We start from the raw sequence: 20,380 nt of genomic DNA on the forward strand, positions 1-20,380 counted from the left end.
ATAGATATAGGAAATTATATCTGAAAAAAAATTATTTAAAACTTATTTGAAGACTTGAGTTTTCAAATACCAAAAATTTAATTCTGGACTAATTTTCTTTTAGAAAACTTAAAAGTAGAAAAAACATATACAGCTTTTGCAGTAAGAAAAGTTCTTCCATTGGGCAAAGCCCAGTAAGCATAGAACATCCCTACACACTGTTGATGCACCAGCAGACTATGGCGGCTGGGCTTTCCACATGGTTGCTCATACAAGTAGATTAAAAAAATGAATGAAAATCCAATAAATTGCGTCTCTTTTAGCATTAAAGTAAGCCCAACAATCATAACCTTGTTATTCGAGAGTCCCTTTTCTCTCCTAAATTATTTGCCCACCCAAACCAAAATTCTCCATCTTTCAGATTTATCCCCCTTCTCTGCATCATATCCCAGCTCCCCAAAAAATAAACTCCCTTTTTAATCTACGCACTTTCAGAATCTCACTTGCCGACGCCGGCGCCGACAACTTTCCTCTCTATCGTCTGTCTTCGCACAACAAGAAAGAAAATATTTGATTCGGGATTTTTTTTTGATTAAATTTATGAATTAATGACCCTATATTGTATTGTTTCATTATTTTTGGGTCTGATCTTCTCTTATATAGCAAATAAATCTTAGTTATTATAATTATTGTTTGTATTTTTTGTTTTTTTTGTGTAGACATAAAATATTAAAAATATAAATATAGGTATAATTTTTATATATTAAATTTAATATCATATCATATCATATTTATTTTATTTCATAATTTTTTCATATTTAGTAAATGTCTCCTGTTTAATACAAAATCTAACATTTTTTTTATATTTAAATTACTTGGCACATTATTTAATTTGCTCCAACTTGCTATATTATGAGTTTAGAAAGGATAATTTTCCTTTTTATGGATTGAAATTAAAGGTCTTACTTTACATATTAAAAAAAAGTCAATATTTTAGAAATTGATAATAAAATTAAGATCTTAATATTTTTTAGGGTTGATTTTATTGGAACATTTCATAATTATTTAGTACTGTGAATTTAAAAGGTCCATTAATATTAAAAAAAAAAAAAAACAATCCGAGTCAATTGGTTAAGGACTCCAAGTTTGAAGGCGTAGGAGGGATAATGAAGAGCTGAAGGGTCAAAAACTCCGAAAATATCCTCACTAGTATTATACGATTCAACAGACGGTCCTACTTCTCCTTCTCAGTTCTTATTTGTAATTATATATAAATAAGAGGGGTATTATTGTACTTTAAAAGAATTACATCTTAAATCCGTAAATTTCACAATCAAAGGTTAAAGATGGTTTAAAGGGGGAAAAAATACAAAGAAATTTACATCACGAAGGTTTCGTCTTTCAGACCAATAACACAAAGGCGAGAGAATACATTACAAGACCGAGGAGGAAAAAAAAAAAAGATAAATAAATAATAGGAGAGCCAAATAAAAAGAGGGATTTGATAGAATTTTCGTTTTCATTTTTATTTTATAATTTCTATTATTATTTTTCTGTTTGTTTGGCGCAAAGATTTCTATTTACGCAACAGCTCTCAAGTTGGTCGTCGTTTTCTCTCGATCTGTTCTTCACGTTCGTCGATTTATAGCTTTCTCTCACGATTTCCTCGCCCTCGATTATTGTTTTTTCTCGGTAGATTCTTTTGTCTTTTTAATCTCTTCTTTAATTCAAAACATTGTTTCTTTTTTCTTTTTAATTCCGCGGTGTTCAAACCCTAGAAACCGTGTGGATTTCGAATGCTTTTGTTTTCTCTTCTTGATTCTTTGGTTTCTTCTTTTCACTGAAACCCTACATTGATTTGGTTGATGTGGGTTTTTTTTTGGTGAAATTTTTGTTGTGAATTAGGTTAAATTTGGAGGGGGGAAGATTTCGGGAGTTCAAAAAAAGGGGAGGAGTTTTTGTGAAGTATGAGCATCGATAGACCCGGGAAAGGGGAGAGCTAGGGTTTGAGAGAAGTTGGAGAATTCGGAAGAACTTGTGGAGATTTCCATGGGCGATGGAGTTGCGTGCATGCCTTTGCAGCAGCATCAGCATCAACATCAGCACATCATGGAGAGATTTCCAGTTACAGAAAAAACGCTTTGTGCCAACAATGAGCTCACTACAAAGCCTGTTAACCTCAAAGACAACGCCCAGCAGCAACAGCAGCAGCAGCCACAAGAGCAGCAACAACAGCAGCAGCCACAACCGCAGCTGCCGCGAAAGAAAAAGAAACTGGTCAAGGTTAAGAAAGTAGTGGTGGTTAAGAAGAAGGTGGTGGTGGGAGCAGCAGCAGCAGCAGCAGCCGCAGCAACATCACAGAAGAGTGAATTGGTAGTTAAAGCAAAGACTGAAGCAGGACTGAAAAACAGTAAAGAGATTGATAAAGGTGAGAATTCTGGGCAGAAGGAGGAAGTGGAAGAAGGTGAATTGGGGACGTTGAAGTGGCCCAGAGAAGGGGAGAATGGGGAGGTTGGGACTGACAAGTCGAAGAATGGGGAAATTGAGAAGGGAGAGACTACTAGTGAGAAATGTAGGAAAGGGGAAGTAGTGAAGGAAGAGATTGTTCCTGAAGTGAAAGTTGAGCTGGAGAAAGAGGAAACTGTTTCCAAGAAAAAAGGGGAGGTGATGAATGGAGAGATTGTTACAGGTAAGTGGAGAAAAGGGGAGGTGGCGAAGGGGGAGATGGTTCTGGAAAAAGGAAGGAAAGCGGAACCTGAAAAGGGAGAATTTGGGTCATGGAGAGGCGCCAAAGATGACCTAGAGAAAGGAGAATTCATTCCTGATAGATGGCATAAGGGGGACTTGATGAAGGATGAGTACAGTTACAGTAAATATCGGAAGTATGAGTTAGGGAAGGAAAAAAGCTGGAAATATGAGATGGAACGCACTCCACCTTCAGGTAAGTACTCAGTTGACGATCTTTATCACAGGAAGGAATTCAGTAGAAGCACCCTGCATGGCAGAAGTTCTTCCAGATGGGAAACTAGCCAGGAAAGGACTTCTAGGATCAGTTCAAAGATTGTGGATGAGGAAGGCTTATATAAGAGTGAGTACAGCAATGGTAAGAACCATGGGCGAGAGTACCCTTCTTCTGGTAATAGGCTGAAGCGGCATGGTACTGATTCAGATAGTGGTGACCGCAAGCACTATGGAGATTATGGCGACTATGCAAATTCAAAATGTAGGAGGCTCTCTGATGATTTTGGTCGAAATTCCCACCCAGAGCTCTACTCACGCCACTCTGTTGAGAGGTTCTATAAAAATTCTTCTTCATCAAGAATGTCTTCATTGGAAAAGTACACTTCAAGACATCATGAATCCTCCTTGTCATCTAGAGTTGTGTATGATAAGTGTGGGCGTAGTCCAGCATATTCTGAGCGGTCCCCACGTGATAGGGTCAGGAATTATGATCACAGGGATCGGAGTCCAATTCGATGGGACAGATCCCCATATACATGTGAGAAATCCCCATATGCTCGTGATAGATCTGTGTATTCTCGTGAGAGATCCCCATATGATCGGAGTCGTCATCATGACCATAGAAACAGAAGTCCTATCAATGCAGGGCGGTCCCCAGAGGATCGGCCTAGATTTCATGATCGCAGGGACCGGACTCCTAGCTATTTGGAACGGTCTCCACATGATCGGAGTAAGACCAAAAATCAAAGAGACACAAGTAAAAAGGGTGCCATAAATGAGAAGCGAGGCTCACAATATGGTTCTAAGGGGCAAGAAGATAAAGTTAGTCGGAGGGATCATAGTGGAAGAGACTCACATTCCTCAGCTAAAGAATCTCAAGATAGGATCAGCGTGCACAATTTGAATGGATCAGATGAAAAAAATGGCGTGTGTGAGTCTCACAAAGAAGATCAATCTCCAACACCCAGTGTAAATTGCCAAGAACCTCCTCTTCTTGTTGATGGGGCACCTCCTGAAGAGCTGCAATCAATGGAGGAAGACATGGACATATGCGACACACCACCTCACATTCCTGTGGTGGCTGAGTCCGCCGTTGGTAAATGGATTTATCTTGATGTTTTTGGTATCGAGCGAGGTCCTTCAAAATTATGTGACCTTAAGGAACTTGTTGAAGAAGGGGTTCTTTTGTCTGATCATTTAATCAAGCACTTAGATAGTGATAGGTGGGTGACTGTTGAAAATGCAGCTTCTCCCTTGTTGACTGCCAGTTTTCCATCCATTGTATCGGACTCGGTAACACAGCTGGTTAGCCCTCCTGAAGCTCCTGGTAACTTGCTGATGGAAACTGGAGATCTCAAGCCATTAGCCACTCACAGTGGTGATGAGACGATGAGCTTCCAAGATGACAGTGCAGCCACATCTGATTCCTTAGAAGATCTTCACATTGACGAAAGGGTTGGAGCTCTATTGGACGGTATCAATATTATTCCTGGCAAGGAGCTTGAAATAGTTGGGGGTATGCCATCACTAACAATATTTCTTTCTACTTTTTTTTTTTCTTTCTCCAATACTAACTCCTCTTGAAGTCTATATACCTACATTTTTCTGGCACTTGATTTTTTTGTGCGGTTCCTTGGCATTTATATGTGTATACACTAATACGCATACATTTATATGTGTATATGTCTATACAGAACATAGACAGGTACATGATTGTGTTTGTTTGAGGAGATTTCTTATTTATTTCCTGTTCTCTGGAATTTTTCCATCATGCAGAAGCTCTGCAAATGACCTTTGATGATGCGGAATGGGAAGTATGGGGGAACTCTGATGGTACGTATTTCTTGTAGAAGCCTATATTTCAAATCATACTTTTCTATTAAGACATGGCTATTATATTTCAAATCACACCTCTGAGCATTTGATTAATTGATTCTTTCCTCCTATCTTCTACTGTGAGATAATATATTTTAAGTTGACAAGTACACGCAGCTGGAATTTGGAAAATAGTAGTATTTCAGACATTATGGTTGGCCTTTATAATCTAATATCTGAAAAATAAGTTTTCAATTTTATTTTTGAAGTTGTCTTTATATTCTTCTAGGTTTGTGGTCAGCAATTGATTCCTGTCACCTCCCACAATTAATAAGGATTATTCTTAGGTCAGAGTTTACTTGCTTGGTTCAGATAGCTGTATAGGGGCATCTTTTAAATTAAAATATATGAAGTTTTAGTTTCGTGTATTGATGAGGCTAATGTAAATTACCAATAAAGGTAGCACTCTTGTACTTTTGTGTTAGATTCCATCGGACTTAATTACTTAAATTCTCCATATTTTTAGTTGATATATTTCAGCATATATTTTGTCTGCATGCATGCTTAATTTCTTTTGGTTGATCAAGAATTAAGATTTGTCCTAATTATGGCATCTTTGATTTTTCAAGATCAATATAATTTACCTGAAGCATTTGGTCTTTTTGGGATATTATGTGCACTTGAGCTGATCAAGATTTACCAAGCAGAGTGGGAGGCTGAATTGTAACTGAAATGAAATCAGTACAGTAGTTTTATATGAACAATATGTAATAACATTGAGATGAGTTCAAAATGAAGAAAGTAACAGGATATCTCTGGCATTTAGTCACCCATCTTGTGATGTAACGTTATTCCTTATCTTTGCTATTTCAGGTTTCCCTTGGCTTTTGAGTCGCACAGGGGATTGGCATGATAAAGTAACTGAAGAATTATCTAGCTACTCTGACACCAATGCAAAGGAGGCTGCAGAGCCCAGGGCTGTTGCAATCTCTGATTGTTCCTCCTGTGCTGACTCTAGTGACTGGTTTTCTGGTCGATGGTCATGCAAGGGTGGGGACTGGAAGAGGAATGAGGAAGCTACTCAGGATAGATCTTCGAGGAAAAAACTTGTTCTTAATGATGGTTACCCTTTATGCCTTATGCCAAAGTCTGGGTATGAGGACCCTCGCTGGCATATGAAAGATGACCTGTACTATCCTTCTCATAGCAAAAGGCTTGACCTCCCTCCTTGGGCCTTCTCAATTGCTGAAGAGAGAAATGATTGCAATGATATTAGTAGATCGAATCAAATTAAGCCTTCTGCTGTGAGAGGAGTGAAGGGAACCATGCTTCCAGTAGTCCGGATAAATGCATGTGTGGTTCAGGATCAGGGTTCATTTGTATCTGCACCTCGCACAAAAACTCGAGTGAAGGAGAGACACTGTTCAAGATCTTCCCGGTCACACTCGACAACTAGTGATGTCAAGAAATCATCGGCAGAAAGTGATTCACTATCAAAGGCTGTTAATGATCAACGCTTGAAAGGATCATGGAAGGTTGCACCCATTAATACTCCTAAAGACCATGTTTGTACTGTTGATGAGTTGCAGTTACACTTGGGTGAATGGTACTACCTTGATGGTGCTGGGCATGAAAGGGGACCTTCATCATTCTCTGAACTTCAGTTTTTGGTAGATCAAGGAGTTATCCCGAAATATAGCAGTGCTTTTCGTAAATATGATCAAATGTGGGTTCCAGTCACCTCCGCTGCAGGGAGTCTTGAAGTCACTGCATGGAATCGGCCTGGGAATGTTGCATCATCTGCTGATTCTTCTGGAACTACACTTTTAGATTCCCAAGGTGTCGCTGATAATAATACAAGTTCCAGTTCATTTCACAGGCTACACCCCCAATTCATTGGATATACCTGTGGGAAGCTTCATGAATTGGTAATGAAATCATTTAAGAGTCGGGAATTTGCTGCAGCCATAAATGAGGTTTTAGACCCATGGATCAGTGCAAAACAGCCAAAGAAAGAGATGGACAAGCATATTTACCAAAAAACAGGTATGCTCTAGTTATTTTAATTGCTAAATGAGTCTACATCTGGATTGGCAAAGAAATATTTTAATATAGAATGAGATGCTAGAGCTTTTCACAAGTTTCTTGGTAGTGTCAAGGTATGAGGTATTTTGCAAAATTTTGTTACGTTTTCTAATATATAAAATAATAATTTATTAGGTTAATATTTAGTTGTCTTCAATATGCCTTTTTAGTGGACCTTCTCTTAAAAGCAATGAAATTTTACTTGGAATAGGCTAGTGTTTTTAGGTTGTTTCTTTTTTCCTCTCCTCACTCTTTTGGCTTTTATATGGCATGGCATTTTGGCTTTTATATGGCATACATCCAGTTTACAGGGTGTGTGTGTGTGTAGATATTTATGTGATGACTGATTTAAGTTGGTAAGGGTCCTCAGTTCTGTCTTGGACTTGGTGAAGATGAGTGTGTGATGTGTGAATTTTCACAATTTTCCGTTTGGTAAATTTACGAGACATTTGTTTAATCTTTCTTCTTTGTTCATATGTGGATGAATCTTGGCCTGCGCATTGCAGATAATGGCAAACGGGCACGAATGATGATTAATGGAAGTGAAGAAGAGTATGATATTGAAGATGAGTTGCAATCAATCCGAAAGGATGATTTTGCATTTGAAGATTTATGTGGTGATGTGACCTTCCATGAACAAGAGAGTGCATGTTCCGTTACTGAGATGGGTAACTGGGGTTTGTTGGATGGTCATGTGCTAGCACGAGTCTTCCATTTCTTGAGATCTGACATGAAATCCCTTGTCTTTGCTTCTATGACTTGTAAACACTGGAGAGCTGCTGTTAGGTTTTACAAGGGTATTGCAAGGCAGGTTGACTTGTCATCTCTTGGTCCCAACTGCAGTGACTCTATAGCTCAGAAAATCCTGGTATGTTTCATGGTTGCTTAAAGTACTTGCATATAATTTTTTTCCCCTTTACACCTCTGGTTTAATACAATTTTTTATTTGCAGAACTGTTACAACAAAGAACGGATAAATTCCATGATTCTGATTGGTTGCTCGAACATAAGTTCAATCACACTTGAAGATGTTCTTCAAGTTTTTCCTAGTTTATCTTATATAGATATTAGAGGTTGCAGCCAGTTTGGGGAATTGATGGTCAAATTTCCCAATTTGAGGTGGTTCAAGAGCACAAGTTTGCATGCTATGACAATCTCAGATGAGTCTAATTCTAAAATAAGGACTCTGAAACAAATTACCGAGAAAACTTCATCTGGCCTTAAAACGGGCCTGGGGAATGCTATCGATGATTTTGGCGAATTGAAGAGTTATTTTGAAAGTGTTGATAGAAGAGACTCTGCAAACCAACTATTTCGCCAAAGTTTATATAGGCGTTCAAAGTTATTTGATGCCAGGAAGTCCTCATCCATTTTATCCAGGGAAGCTCGTATCAGGCGATGGGCCATTAAAAAATCCGAAAATGGATATAAGCGGATGGAGGAATTCCTTGCTTCTAGTCTAAGGGATATAATGAAGGAGAATACCTCCGATTTTTTTGTGCCCAAGGTACTCTGGATCTTGTGCTTTCTGTTTGTGCATTTTTTGTTTCATACATTATGTTTAAAAGCCTTTATTCTTTTGCTGTCATTTGGTTTTCAGGTTGCAGAAATTGAGGAGAAAATGAAAAATGGTTATTACATTGGACATGGTCTGGGTTATGTTAAAGAGGACATCAGCCGAATGTGCAGGGATGCAATAAAGTAAGGTTTTCTAGTTCCCTCTTTTACATCTTAATTTGATACATTGTATTAAAGAATATTTCTAAGTTGCAAAGGCTTTAAGTCATCCAAGCTGTAGTCATTTGACTTGCGTGGTTATGTGTTACCCAGTTAATTGTCTGAAGGCTGCCGCCTATAATTGTATAACATTTCTTTATGAATTAAAATTGATTTCTTCTGTATGTGCCTAGAGCTGTTCTCTCCCTTATTTTCATTTATTGAACATAAATTGTTAATTTTGCGCTTTTCTCCTGTGCTTTATTTTTATGGCCATGTGTTCAGCATGAGTATCTGATAATATGCTAACCATTCCATTTGTTTGTATACCAATTTGTTGGTTGTAGAGCAAAGAATCGTGGAGGTGCTCGAGACATGAATCGCATAATTACTTTATTTATCCAGCTTGCCACACGTTTAGAAGAGGGTGCTAAAATTACATCTTCTTATGAAAGAGATGAATTGCTGAAGTCTTGGAAAGATGACTCACCTACTGGGTTCTCAAAGTACAAGAAGAAACTTGGTAAGGCAGTCACTGAAAGAAAGTACATGAACAAGAGCAATGGCACTTCTTTTGCAAATGGTGCTTTTGATTATGGGGAATATGCATCTGATAGAGAAATTAGAAAGCGTCTGTCCAAACTTAATAGGAAATCGCTTGACTCAGAAAGTGAAACATCTGATGAACTTGATCGCTCTTCTGAGGATGGCAAAAGTGAGAGTGAGATTGAGAGTACCGCTTCAGATACTGAGAGTGACTTGGATTTCAAGCCTGAAGGTCGGTCTGGGGAGTCAAGAGGGGATGGATACTTCATGGCAGGAGATAGTTTTGATTCTATGGCTGATGACCGTGAATGGGGTGCTCGAATGACCAAAGCCAGTCTGGTTCCTCCTGTCACTAGGAAATATGAAGTCATCGATCAGTACGTTGTTGTAGCTGATGAGGAGGATGTGCGGCGTAAGATGCAAGTATCCTTGCCAGAGGACTATGCCGAGAAGCTCAATGCTCAAAAAACTGGCACTGAGGAGTTGGATATGGAACTTCCTGAAGTCAAAGATTATAAACCCAGAAAAGAGCTTGGAGATGAAGTTATAGAGCAAGAAGTTTATGGAATTGATCCTTATACTCACAACCTCTTGCTTGATTCCATGCCGGAGGAGTTGGAATGGCCTTTAGAGGATAAGCAATCTTTTATTGAAGATGTTCTCCTTCGAACTCTGAATAAGCAAGTTAGACAATTCACAGGCACTGGGAACACTCCAATGATGTATCCGTTGAAGCCCATTGTAGAAGAAATTAAAAGAGTTGCTGAGGTGGACTGTGATAAACGAACAATGAAAATGTGTCAAGGTATACTGAAAGCCATAGATGATCGTCCTGATGACAATTATGTTGCTTACCGAAAGGTATACATATGCTTCATATCTCATATATTATTTTCTGTTCTTTATCCTCATGTTTAATAACATTATGTTGTTTTTCCTTGTTCCTTTGTTCTATGATGCTGGTGTTTACATTTTTTTCTACTGGATATGCTTTATTAGGGTTTGGGTGTTCTCTGCAACAAGGAAGGTGGTTTTAGAGAGGAAGATTTTGTTGTAGAGTTTTTGGGAGAGGTATGATGCGAATTAGATTACAAACAGTTTCTTTTATCTATGCCTTAGTGCAAATAATATATTTTGTTACATTTTTCTTATACAGTTTTTAACTTTCAGCTATATTTAAAAAAAAAAAACTTTTTTATTTATCATTATGTGTAATTATTTTCTGGCTTTTGGCTTTTGAATAGAGAGACTCTTTGAAGTCTTTTGTCCTCACGGGTTTTAATTTTCATAGGTTTATCCTGTTTGGAAATGGTTTGAGAAGCAAGATGGGATTCGGCTGTTGCAGAATAACAGCAAGGATCCAGCTCCCGAGTTCTACAACATCTACCTTGAGAGGCCAAAGGTCCATTTAAACACGTCTTGTACTAAGTGTTGTTATTGGTTAGTTAATTTTAATTGCTTTTCTGAAAATGTTTTCTGATCATCTCTTATTTATCAGGGTGATGCGGGTGGGTATGATTTAGTTGTTGTTGATGCAATGCATAAGGCCAATTATGCGAGTCGAATTTGTCATTCATGTCATCCTAATTGTGAAGCCAAGTAAGTATATTCTGTTGCTCATTTTGTTCTGTGCAGAATTGTGAAGCTATATATCTAGTCATTTTGTTTCTCTTCCCCATTTCTCCCTAGTTTGGGAATTCAAGACTTCTATAGAGCAGAATAATTCAGATTTTTTAAATATGGAGTAAAATGCTCATCAGTGATTTTTTTATTCTTTATATTAATAATTATATAATTGATGTTTGACACATATATAATTCTTGGACCCGTTTAACTGTTGTCAATAAAACTCAATTGTTTGTACTCTGTTATGAGCTTTTGCACTTTTGGGTATGCTTTAGTTAAGACTCTGCAAGGATTTTGGATTCCTAAAAGCTGAAAGAAGTAGCATGGATAATAGAGATATTTGGAATTGTTTTAATAGATAGACTGTTTTCTAATATGACTATTGCCCTGTGGTTCCAGTTAACTTATCCTTTTTTGTTAGGACAAATTGTATTTAAATCAGTCTCTGTATTATCTGTTTATTCAATAGTTCGGTTCTTTTTGGCACATAAAGCTTTTTTCTATTGGCATGACCTGTCCTTACCCTCTGCTTGTAACTTGTGATCCTGAACAAACTTTAGCCTAGCTACAAATCAAGTTCCGACCAAGATTTTGTTTCCTCTAATTCATCTAATATTTACCATTTCTTGGACGCAGAGTTACTGCTGTAGATGGTCAGTACCAAATTGGAATCTATGCTCTACGTGCAATACGATATGGCGAGGAGATTACATTTGATTATAATTCCGTTACAGAGGTTTGAATCTTTTGTCTTATCAGCTTTGTTAGGGATGATAATTCCTATGTTTTTATAGCTCATGATTGGTGCTTATCTTGTTAGAGCAAGGAAGAATATGAAGCATCTGTCTGTCTCTGTGGTAGTCAAGTTTGCCGTGGCAGCTACTTGAATTTGACTGGTGAAGGTGCATTTCAGAAGGTATGCAGTTTCATGATGGTTTTTTTTTTTTGAAAAAAAATAAAAATAAAAAATGGAATCTTCTTTTTGCCTGTAAAAATAAAATGATATGGTATATTACCTGTTATTAAATAAGTTGACCTTTGCCCTTTTGAGTTTCCTAGAAGTTATTGTAGGAATTATGTTGTTCTTCAGGTACTGAAGGAGTGGCATGGTATACTTGACCGACAACAGCTAATGCTAGAAGCTTGTGAACTAAATTCTGTATCTGAAGAAGATTACCTTGAGCTAGGGAGGGCTGGCCTAGGAAGCTGTTTGCTTGGTGGATTGCCTGATTGGTTGGTTGCTTACTCAGCTCGTGTGGTATGTCTTGGTTTGCTGTAATCTCATTACTTCATTTTTGGATTAGGAAAAAAAAAGGAGGGAGCTTCTGTTTTGCTGACATTTCTTTTCTGGTGTAGGTGAGATTCATAAATTTTGAGAGAACAAAGCTCCCTGAGCAAATTTTACAGCATAATTTGGAAGAGAAGCAGAAGTACTGTATAGACATATCTCTTGATGCAGAGAGGAATGATGCAGAGATTCAGGTATGTTGCTGTTCTCATTTAGTCTGTACATGGCATTTGCATGTTTTTGTGCCTTTGCTTGTATCTGCTTACGTTTGTTTGAAGCTTTTTATGCTTACTGTCAAAATGTAAGTGCTAATTGTATACTTTCCTGTTGAACGAGGTAGGCTGAGGGTGTCTATAACCAGAGGCTTCAGAATTTGGCTATTACTCTTGACAAGGTGATTCCTCCGTCTCTGAATGACATATCTGAAGTTCAATCTTCTACATAATAAAATACGGTCATGTGCATTATGCTGACTCAGTAATCTTTACTTTGACCTGGTGTTTTATTATTTTGAAGAGCTAATCTTCAAAATCTTGGAAGTTTAAACTTTTCGGAATGCATGGATTACTTTTGGTTTCATTTGGTTTAATGGTTGGATGGGAGTCATCTTTGTCGTAACATTGCATTTAATGATATCAAATTAAGTAGAGGCTAGTTCCTAGAGAAAACTATGTACATGCTCTATTAGTATCCCTATATTATATCATCTTTGATTCTGTTTCAGGTGAGGTATGTCATGAGATGCGTGTTTGGTGACCCCAAAAAGGCTCCACCACCTATAGAGAGGCTCAGTCCTGAAGAAGCTGTTTCCTTTCTCTGGAAAGGTGAGGGATCACTTGTTGAGGAGCTTCTTCAGTCCATGGCTCCTCATGTGGAAGATGAAATGCTTAATGAGCTGAGGTCCAAGATTCAAGCGCACGACCCATCATGGTCTGACAACATTCTGAAAGAACTTCAGAAATCTTTGTTATGGTGAGTGGAATGTCCTCGTTAAAGTTTTTTCCATGCTGTTTCATTCCAGGAAAGATGCAAACTTAATCATTTCTTTGTTTTGAAGGTTGAGGGATGAGGTTCGGAATCTTCCATGTACGTACAAGTGTCGGCATGATGCTGCAGCTGACTTGATCCATATTTATGCTTACACAAAGTGCTTCATAAGAGTTCGGGTGAGTTTTTAACTATTGTCTTTCTGATGAACGTTCTTTTTTTCCGAAAGGGTAGAGGGGGATTGTGAAGTAGAGAATGCTATTCTATTATCATTTTATATAACCAATCATTTTATACGCAGGAGTACAAAGCAGTAACTTCTCCCCCTGTCTACATTAGTCCTCTTGACCTGAGCCCCAAGTACTCTGACAAGTTCACAGGTCTTCAGGAATATTGCAAGACGTATGGTGAAAATTATTGTTTGGGGCAGCTAGTTTTTTGGTATAACCAGACCAGTGTTGATCCAGATTCCAGCCTGTTTAGAGCAAGTAGGGGTTGCTTATCATTACCTGACATTGGTTGCTTCTACGCCAAGGTTCAGAAGCCATCAAGGCATCGTGTTTATGGCCCAAAGACTGTCAAATTTATGCTGTCATGGATGGTAAGCTTCTTAGTTCTTTCATCCATTTGTAATGATGTAAGATGCTGTTTTGGATTATTTCAATTTCAAAGTTTTGAGGGCAGCACTCAGATTGCCTTCAAATCGAGCATTCTGTAGATCACTTGCCTGCTGGGGATGAAGGTCGTCTGTTTAACACAGTTTTCAATGACATCCCTGATTTTTTAACCTGATTGTTTTGTGGACTAGTTAATTATCATTTATATCATAATTAGAAATGTAGCATTTCCACAGTTAACTTGCATGTAGAGGAGCAACGGTATTTGACTGGAAACATTATTGCCATGTATAGAAAATCACTAGGAATACCATAGTTACTGTTTTTAATATGGTGGTTGGTGCAGGAGAAGCAAGCTCAGAGACCATGGCCGAAGGACCGAATATGGACATTCAAAGGTAGTCCGAGAATCTTTGGGAGTCCAATGCTAGATGCAGTTTTGAACAATAGTTCACTGGACAGAGAGATGGTGCAATGGTTGAAGCATAGACCTGCGAAATTCCAGGCAATGTGGGATAGATGAGGACATTGTTGTAGGGGTTGAGTTTAGTGGGGAGCAGTAGGATATTATTAGCCAAATGCGGTTGTAAATGTTTTTGGAATGATTTGTCAATTTTAGTTTGGCAGCTACCCTTTGGGTTAAGAGGGGTAGTTGGTGAAAAATCATTCCAAAACATCATTTTCTTGTGCCCCTTTTCTTCTCATTCTTATGTACAGTTTTCATCTTTGTATTCTGTAATTCATTTCGTTTAGTAGGCCTTTTTGTCAAAAGAACTTTTCCTTGTCTTTGCCTCATTTATTATTTTACCTGAATGCCAAAGGAATCATCAACATATTTTTCAAGGAGGATGTATTATTAGCAGTGATGATCAAATATTTAATAATATCATTCATTCCCTTTTATCTCAAAACTCAAAGCAAGCTAATCCCATTTCCAAATTTAAGCAGCGAGTGGCATCCTTTTGTCCATTTTGCTTTCAGTATGGAACAAAAGATCCCAACTAAATCTCCAACATGTGCAAGTCCTTAACCTTATACCTCTTTATTTCTTTGCGGCAATGACATGCAGATTTACAAGCCTCTCCGATGTAAAAACCCGGCGACTTGAAACCCTCCAAGAGACAACAAAAAAAAAAAAATCGACAAAGCAGAGGTTGTCTCAGACCTGACCTGATCTGTACTAAAGGGCGGAGTGTGTCAGTTATATTTATATATGATATATGAAAGGCAGGCCAATCATCTTTGATTCTTGTGTCGCCGCCTTCGCTAATTCTCTAGGGCCACCGTTCGTACTTCCCATCTAGTAATCAACCCCCACGTGTCCCCCGTCGCTTTACGTCCTTATATGAGTGTGCACACTCTCCCATTTCTCTTCACTGCTTTTATTGGTCAGTCTCCAACATTCGCCCTGAGGCCACTCTGCAAAGCAAAACACCACCATGAAAATGGAGGAATACGATTTCTGTTCCACTCTTCATCCACTTCACTCTTACGCTCCTTCACCTTTCACTTCTAGTGTTCATAATACCGAGTTCAACAACATGATGATAAACTCCCATGAACCCAAGTTGTTCAACGACCCCAATCTCCGATCTCTCCTCCCTCTACCCTATGAACCCGACGGCCCTTGTTTCTTCTTCACCCCAGACCCTGATCCAGACCCTATCTTCCCTTCTCTTCCCCTCCCTGACCTCGACTTCTCCCTTTTCTCCTCCGATATCCCTGACCCAGCCAGCCACCCTCTTCTTAACCTCCCCTCCCCTCCCCTCTTCCTTTCTGACCTCCGCCCCCTCCACCGTCTTCCTCCTCTCTCCGCTTCTTCCACTCCCAAATCCAAACGCACTCGTCTCGACTTAGTCCTTTCCCACTCCGACAACAACCCTCAAACACTCGACTCCATCGTCAAGAGCTCCAACGCTCCTCCTCCTCCAATCATCCCTCACAGCGAGCTCGCCCGAAAGCGGAGGCAAAAGCGTAGCGACAAGACCCGTTGTCTCCAAAAGCTAATGCCATGGGACAAGAAGATGGATGTGGCCACCATGCTCCAAGAGGCTTATAAGTACATCCGCTTCTTGCAAGCTCAAGTCTCCATTCTCCAATCCATGCCCATCACTTCCAGCTTTGTGTCCACCACCCAACATCTTAACAATGCTTCTTTTGAAGTCGGCTTTGCTGGGTTGGGAAGGCTAAACCGGCAACAGCTTTTGCAGGTGTTGATTAACTCTCCAGTGGCTCAAACCATGCTTTGTTCACAGGGTCTTTGCGTTTTTGCTACTGAGCAGTTGGTTTCGCTTAACAAGGCCAAGGAAAGGAAAACCATGCTTCAACAATTTCTCTTTGGTAATTAACTAACGAAAAATAGAATCTGGGGTATACGGTTTTACACGCTATACTATAAATGTTTTAGGGATTCTCTTTGATTTTTCTTTTGGGTTTATATTTTTCAGTCTTTATCGTCGTACTAGCCTAAATGTTAGTGCTAGCTTTTCATCGGAGGGCTTAAATCAATGCAAGGATTAAGGGATTTTGTTTGTTTCATCATTTCCACTTTTGGTTGATAGTAAATGATATATGAGTACTGAAATTTTGTTTTATCTGTCTGATTTGGACCCAATGTGTAGTTTTTGATCCTAAACAAAACCAACAAATCTTAATATATTTGGGGTCTTATTACATAAATCTTAAAGACTATAATGTTTACCTGGAACACTCAGAATCTTTTCATTATCAACCCCTCTTTCATGTTTTAATTAGTTTTGTATAATTATCTCTAATCCTTTTTTCTTTTTCAATCTTTTAACTTTGTTTATTTGCTCCAATTTTACTGTTGGGTGCATCCTGCTTAACGTGAAAACATGACATTTTTGTACCCCAAAAAAAGCATGACACATTTCTGGTTCAAACCGAGATTGATATAGCTATGTCCCCTGATTTACCACTTTGTGCATCAGTGACAGTGACTTTTTTTCAATCTTTTAACGTTGTTTATTTGCTCATTTTTACTGTTGGGTGCATCCTGCGTAACGTGAAAACATGACATTTTTGTACCCCAAAAAAAGCATGACACATTTCTGGTTCAAACCGAGATTGATATAGCTATGTCCCCCGATTTACCACTCTGTGCATCAGTGACAGTGACTGGATGAAAAGGGAAATTTTGTACCAATGGCCAACATGAACTTCAGGTTTTGCATTAGCCTAATTTGGTTTTTTTGATATGATAGGGAGAGAAAGTGACAGGCTGAGTGAAATAGCTTTTGTTTGTGCATGCGATGAATATTGAGTTAAACAGTAGGAGACTGAAGCTTTATGATCAGCCAGCCAACCTCACCTCTTCATCTCAATTCTCTCTTTGCATTTTGGTGAGTAAATATTGTACAAAATTGTGCTTTGATGAAATCCCCCTCTATGCTTTGCTTTTGCCACATTCATGGTTTTTTACACAACTCACTCTTCATTTCTGAAGCCAATTACTTCGGTTGCTTATTGTTTGTAGTGCTGAGTGCCCCTATGTTAATGTGACCAAGGTTTGGTTCATTGAGGTTTCAGTTTGTAACTCCTTATTCCTTCCATTGGGCTTTAATTATAACTAAATCGCTACTTTAATTCATGGATCCATATTTTTGGGCTTCTAGGATTGACTGAGAGTGATCACCTTTTACTTTAAAAAGCCTGAAACACAACTATTTTGTTTAAATTTGGGTATTTCAATATGAACTTCTTGCAATAATCACCCACCAAGTACTTGATTAAATCAAAATATATATAAAGGGTAAATATACATCCTCGTACCTGGACTTGGATTTAAGGTTTAATTTAGTATTTTAAAATTTTTTTTGCCCAATACCTAAATTTGGCATCAAAATTCAATTGAGTACCTAAACCTTTTTTTGGTCTACTTAGGTTGCCTTTGGTTCACCGTTTAACGCCAGTGAAGTGCAGTTGGGCTACCAACCTCACTGGCAACCTGTTTGGTTGAGCATTTCAGTGCAACCAAAATCAATTTTCACCACACTGATATCCCAAAAACTAACTGGAGCTGAAAGCAGTAAGAAGTTCACTGGTGCAGCAGATGTATTACTTTTATTTATCAATTTACTATTTTATCCTTGAAATTTTTTTATCAATCTTACTTTTTTTTTTCAGATTTGGCAGCCAAATTTGATCCAAGTATAATGTTACTATTTGCAAAAATAATATTTATCATTGTTATAAAAGAATATTTGTGTATGAAATATGTAGACAACAAAGTAGTTTTAACATGAGAAAAGATTGTATGAAATTGTAATTATACGTCATTCTTATCTCTTTTAAATATGGAAATGACAAATTAAATTTTTCTTCCTAATTTTTAGTTTTTTCCTCCTGAAAAAATTCATATGTTTAATAGTGTGATACATACTAGACCAGCTCTAGGTATCTTCCCTTACAAAGGTGATATTTAACATAAAAATTTGAAATTTCATAGTTGAGAAAAACTACAATTTATTGAGTTAAAAAAAAAGTATATTTAAACAACCTGCCAACTACATTGTATTGTAAGCAAACCACATTTAAAATAACTATAAAACCTGTCATTCTCAAAGTTTCAAACCTTAGACAAGGAGTACACTAACTCTAGTGCTAAAACTACTGTCCAACCCTAACCTATCTCTGTTTTCTGCAATACATTTGAACAAGTCTGAGGAAGGATAACGGTGTTTGAGCTTTTACAGTGAAGGTGAAGTCTCTTTCTCAAGCAGCTTTGTCTTCTGTTTGTGAAGAACAAACATTGGTCATGTTGTTAACATTCATCACATCATATTAGAAAAAAACACACTATAGTGAAAAAAAAAAATGAACTCACTTTGAACTTTTCAATTCGTTGAATTGCCTTGGTAACAAATTGCTGGTGGTGTTGAGCTTCAGCAATTGAGTAGATATTGGACACATCTGGACTATATGACCTCATCTTCTCCTGAGCTTCATATATTTTCCGGTTTAGTTCACAGAGTTTTCTCTCAAGAGTCTGCAGGGAAACCAAAATAGTTATGGAAGAGCATAATTAAGAAAGAGCAGCAAGTTATACAGAGTTTTTGTTTACCTCCAATCTGAACATGCATTGCTTTAACAGCCGATGAAATTGTTCATATGATAAAAAACAGAAAGAATTCTTTGTGAGAAAGAAAGAAAAGAAAAGAAACCATAAATTCATCTGTCTGTGTGTATAAGCATGCAAATGTGCATGTTTGGAGAGAAAGAGATAGATACAAAGGGACATCAAACCTTCCTTCAAATGTTTCAGGCTTTCGTACAAGAACTGTAACCACAAGCAATAACCAGTTAGGATCACTAGAAATTGAAGGCGACGGAGAGAAGAGAAAGAGTTAGACTACCTCTTCATTGTCAAGATGTCTGAAATAAAGCAGAAACACAGACGAGGACCAAACCTCAGCTTAACTATTTGTGAAACCTTTTATTAAACAAAACAATAGAGAAGTTTACTGAAACACACCTACTGAAATCATCATGCCGGTCCATATAACGAAGAAAGATATCCTCGAACCTGTAAAAAGGGCATAACAAAGAGCTTACAACAACATGCATTTATAACTTACAAAAAGAGAAAGAAGTAAATAATAGTAGAATTAAATATTGTTCATCACCCTTCCCTTGTGAGTATAGCTGGTCAATCGACCTGTAGGAGAAAACATCAAAAGGCCAACATTAGCACCACATAACGTTGATAATTCAGTGGCCTTCTTGAGAATGCCTTTCCCGCGTTTTGAATAAGCTATTTGACGAGAACAAGGGTTGTCAATTCTCTTGATCAACAGCCTCTTGCGACCCATTATGAAAAGGGAAATCGAATACGAAAATGACGAAGGAAGAAAACTTGTTGTAGGCTACTATGAGAAAATGGACATTATAGGACAAGGGGGAAGAATATGCATTAAATTTCCGGCCATTCAAGAAGGTCAGATAGTTATTGTAACATGCCAATTGTCAAAAATTCCCTCACTAACGGATTTTTTTAACTCGACTAAGGCTTCAAGAGTAAACTGAAGATGTTAGTATGGCACTTACACATCGATACAAGCTTGTATTGACTGACATGGGTTGAAATATCGAAATTTTAGTTAAAACGGTACATAAACTACTTGATATCAAATTTAGGTCCAAAACAGTACGTATTGATCGGGGCATCCGGTACTGATACAATTCTGATTACTATGACTAGAAAATAAAATAGTATTTCATGAAGAAAATCTGTCTAACCTCCTAGTTGGGATTAGTTCACTTAACAGAAATCATGTGTTGACTAAATGTTTACAAAGTTATTACATAGAGTAACTCGGTTGTTAATAATTAAGGTTTTAGATTCAGATTATTTATATACCCTTAATTCTAAGGATAGAGATTTCTTGTTTAACATATTTAAGAGTAAAAGAAAAGGCTTCCATTAGTCTAAAACTATGGACTTTCCACTTCCTATAGTAGAATACATGAATCTAATTTATCTGAGTTAGTGAGTGAGATAGTTTTTTAATTTTTAAAGTTCATTGTGCGTTGAAAATGGATTATCTAAAACAATTACCTCATATCAGCATATGCCATTTCTATTCAAATCATGCATCATAATCATATTTATAGAAAAATTCAACTATTCATTATTAGTACAAAACTATGTAGTAAAATATATGAATCTAATCTTTTTAGTTACTGAGTGAAATAAGTTTATTACACGTAGAGAATGGATTGTATGAAATAGTTAAGTTAT

General features: G+C 37.6%; 3 protein-coding genes across 4 annotated transcripts; 2 read left to right on the top strand and 1 right to left on the bottom strand.

The window, feature by feature from the left end:
- Window positions 1-336: 336 nt before the first annotated feature.
- On the top strand, window positions 337-14,391 carry LOC107886841 (histone-lysine N-methyltransferase ATXR3). 2 transcript variants are annotated; one of them, XM_016810924.2, is made up of 20 exons: window positions 337-1,671; window positions 1,885-4,456; window positions 4,717-4,773; window positions 5,629-6,801; window positions 7,347-7,708; window positions 7,793-8,347; window positions 8,441-8,541; window positions 8,904-9,963; window positions 10,102-10,173; window positions 10,394-10,504; window positions 10,601-10,701; window positions 11,365-11,464; window positions 11,549-11,644; window positions 11,819-11,986; window positions 12,085-12,210; window positions 12,357-12,410; window positions 12,741-12,988; window positions 13,074-13,182; window positions 13,305-13,604; window positions 13,967-14,391. In XM_016810924.2, the coding sequence occupies exons 2-20, from the start codon at window positions 2,029-2,031 to the stop codon at window positions 14,141-14,143; spliced, it is 7,398 nt and encodes a 2,465-aa protein (XP_016666413.1). In that variant the 5' UTR covers window positions 337-1,671; window positions 1,885-2,028; the 3' UTR covers window positions 14,144-14,391. The 2 variants fall into 2 exon arrangements, with proteins under 2 accessions (XP_016666413.1, XP_040957140.1); XM_041101206.1 differs by having other exon boundaries at window positions 1,355-4,456.
- A 473-nt stretch (window positions 14,392-14,864) lies between these two features.
- Window positions 14,865-16,214, top strand: LOC107886842 (transcription factor bHLH117). Its single transcript, XM_016810925.2, has one exon. It carries the CDS (start codon window positions 15,060-15,062, stop codon window positions 15,966-15,968), a length of 909 nt encoding a protein of 302 aa, XP_016666414.2. The 5' UTR covers window positions 14,865-15,059; the 3' UTR covers window positions 15,969-16,214.
- Window positions 16,215-18,329: 2,115 nt separating this feature from the next.
- On the bottom strand, window positions 18,330-19,451 carry LOC107887761 (agamous-like MADS-box protein AGL104). The gene is made up of 5 exons (XM_016811989.1): window positions 19,298-19,451; window positions 19,115-19,165; window positions 18,804-18,919; window positions 18,467-18,628; window positions 18,330-18,371 (listed from the first exon to the last, which is right to left on the bottom strand). The coding sequence occupies exons 1-5, from the start codon at window positions 19,449-19,451 to the stop codon at window positions 18,330-18,332; spliced, it is 525 nt and encodes a 174-aa protein (XP_016667478.1).
- Window positions 19,452-20,380: the final 929 nt, after the last annotated feature.

This window comes from Gossypium hirsutum, chromosome A03 (genome assembly GCF_007990345.1).
Source record: "Gossypium hirsutum isolate 1008001.06 chromosome A03, Gossypium_hirsutum_v2.1, whole genome shotgun sequence".
NCBI classification, from domain to species: domain Eukaryota; kingdom Viridiplantae; phylum Streptophyta; class Magnoliopsida; order Malvales; family Malvaceae; genus Gossypium; species Gossypium hirsutum.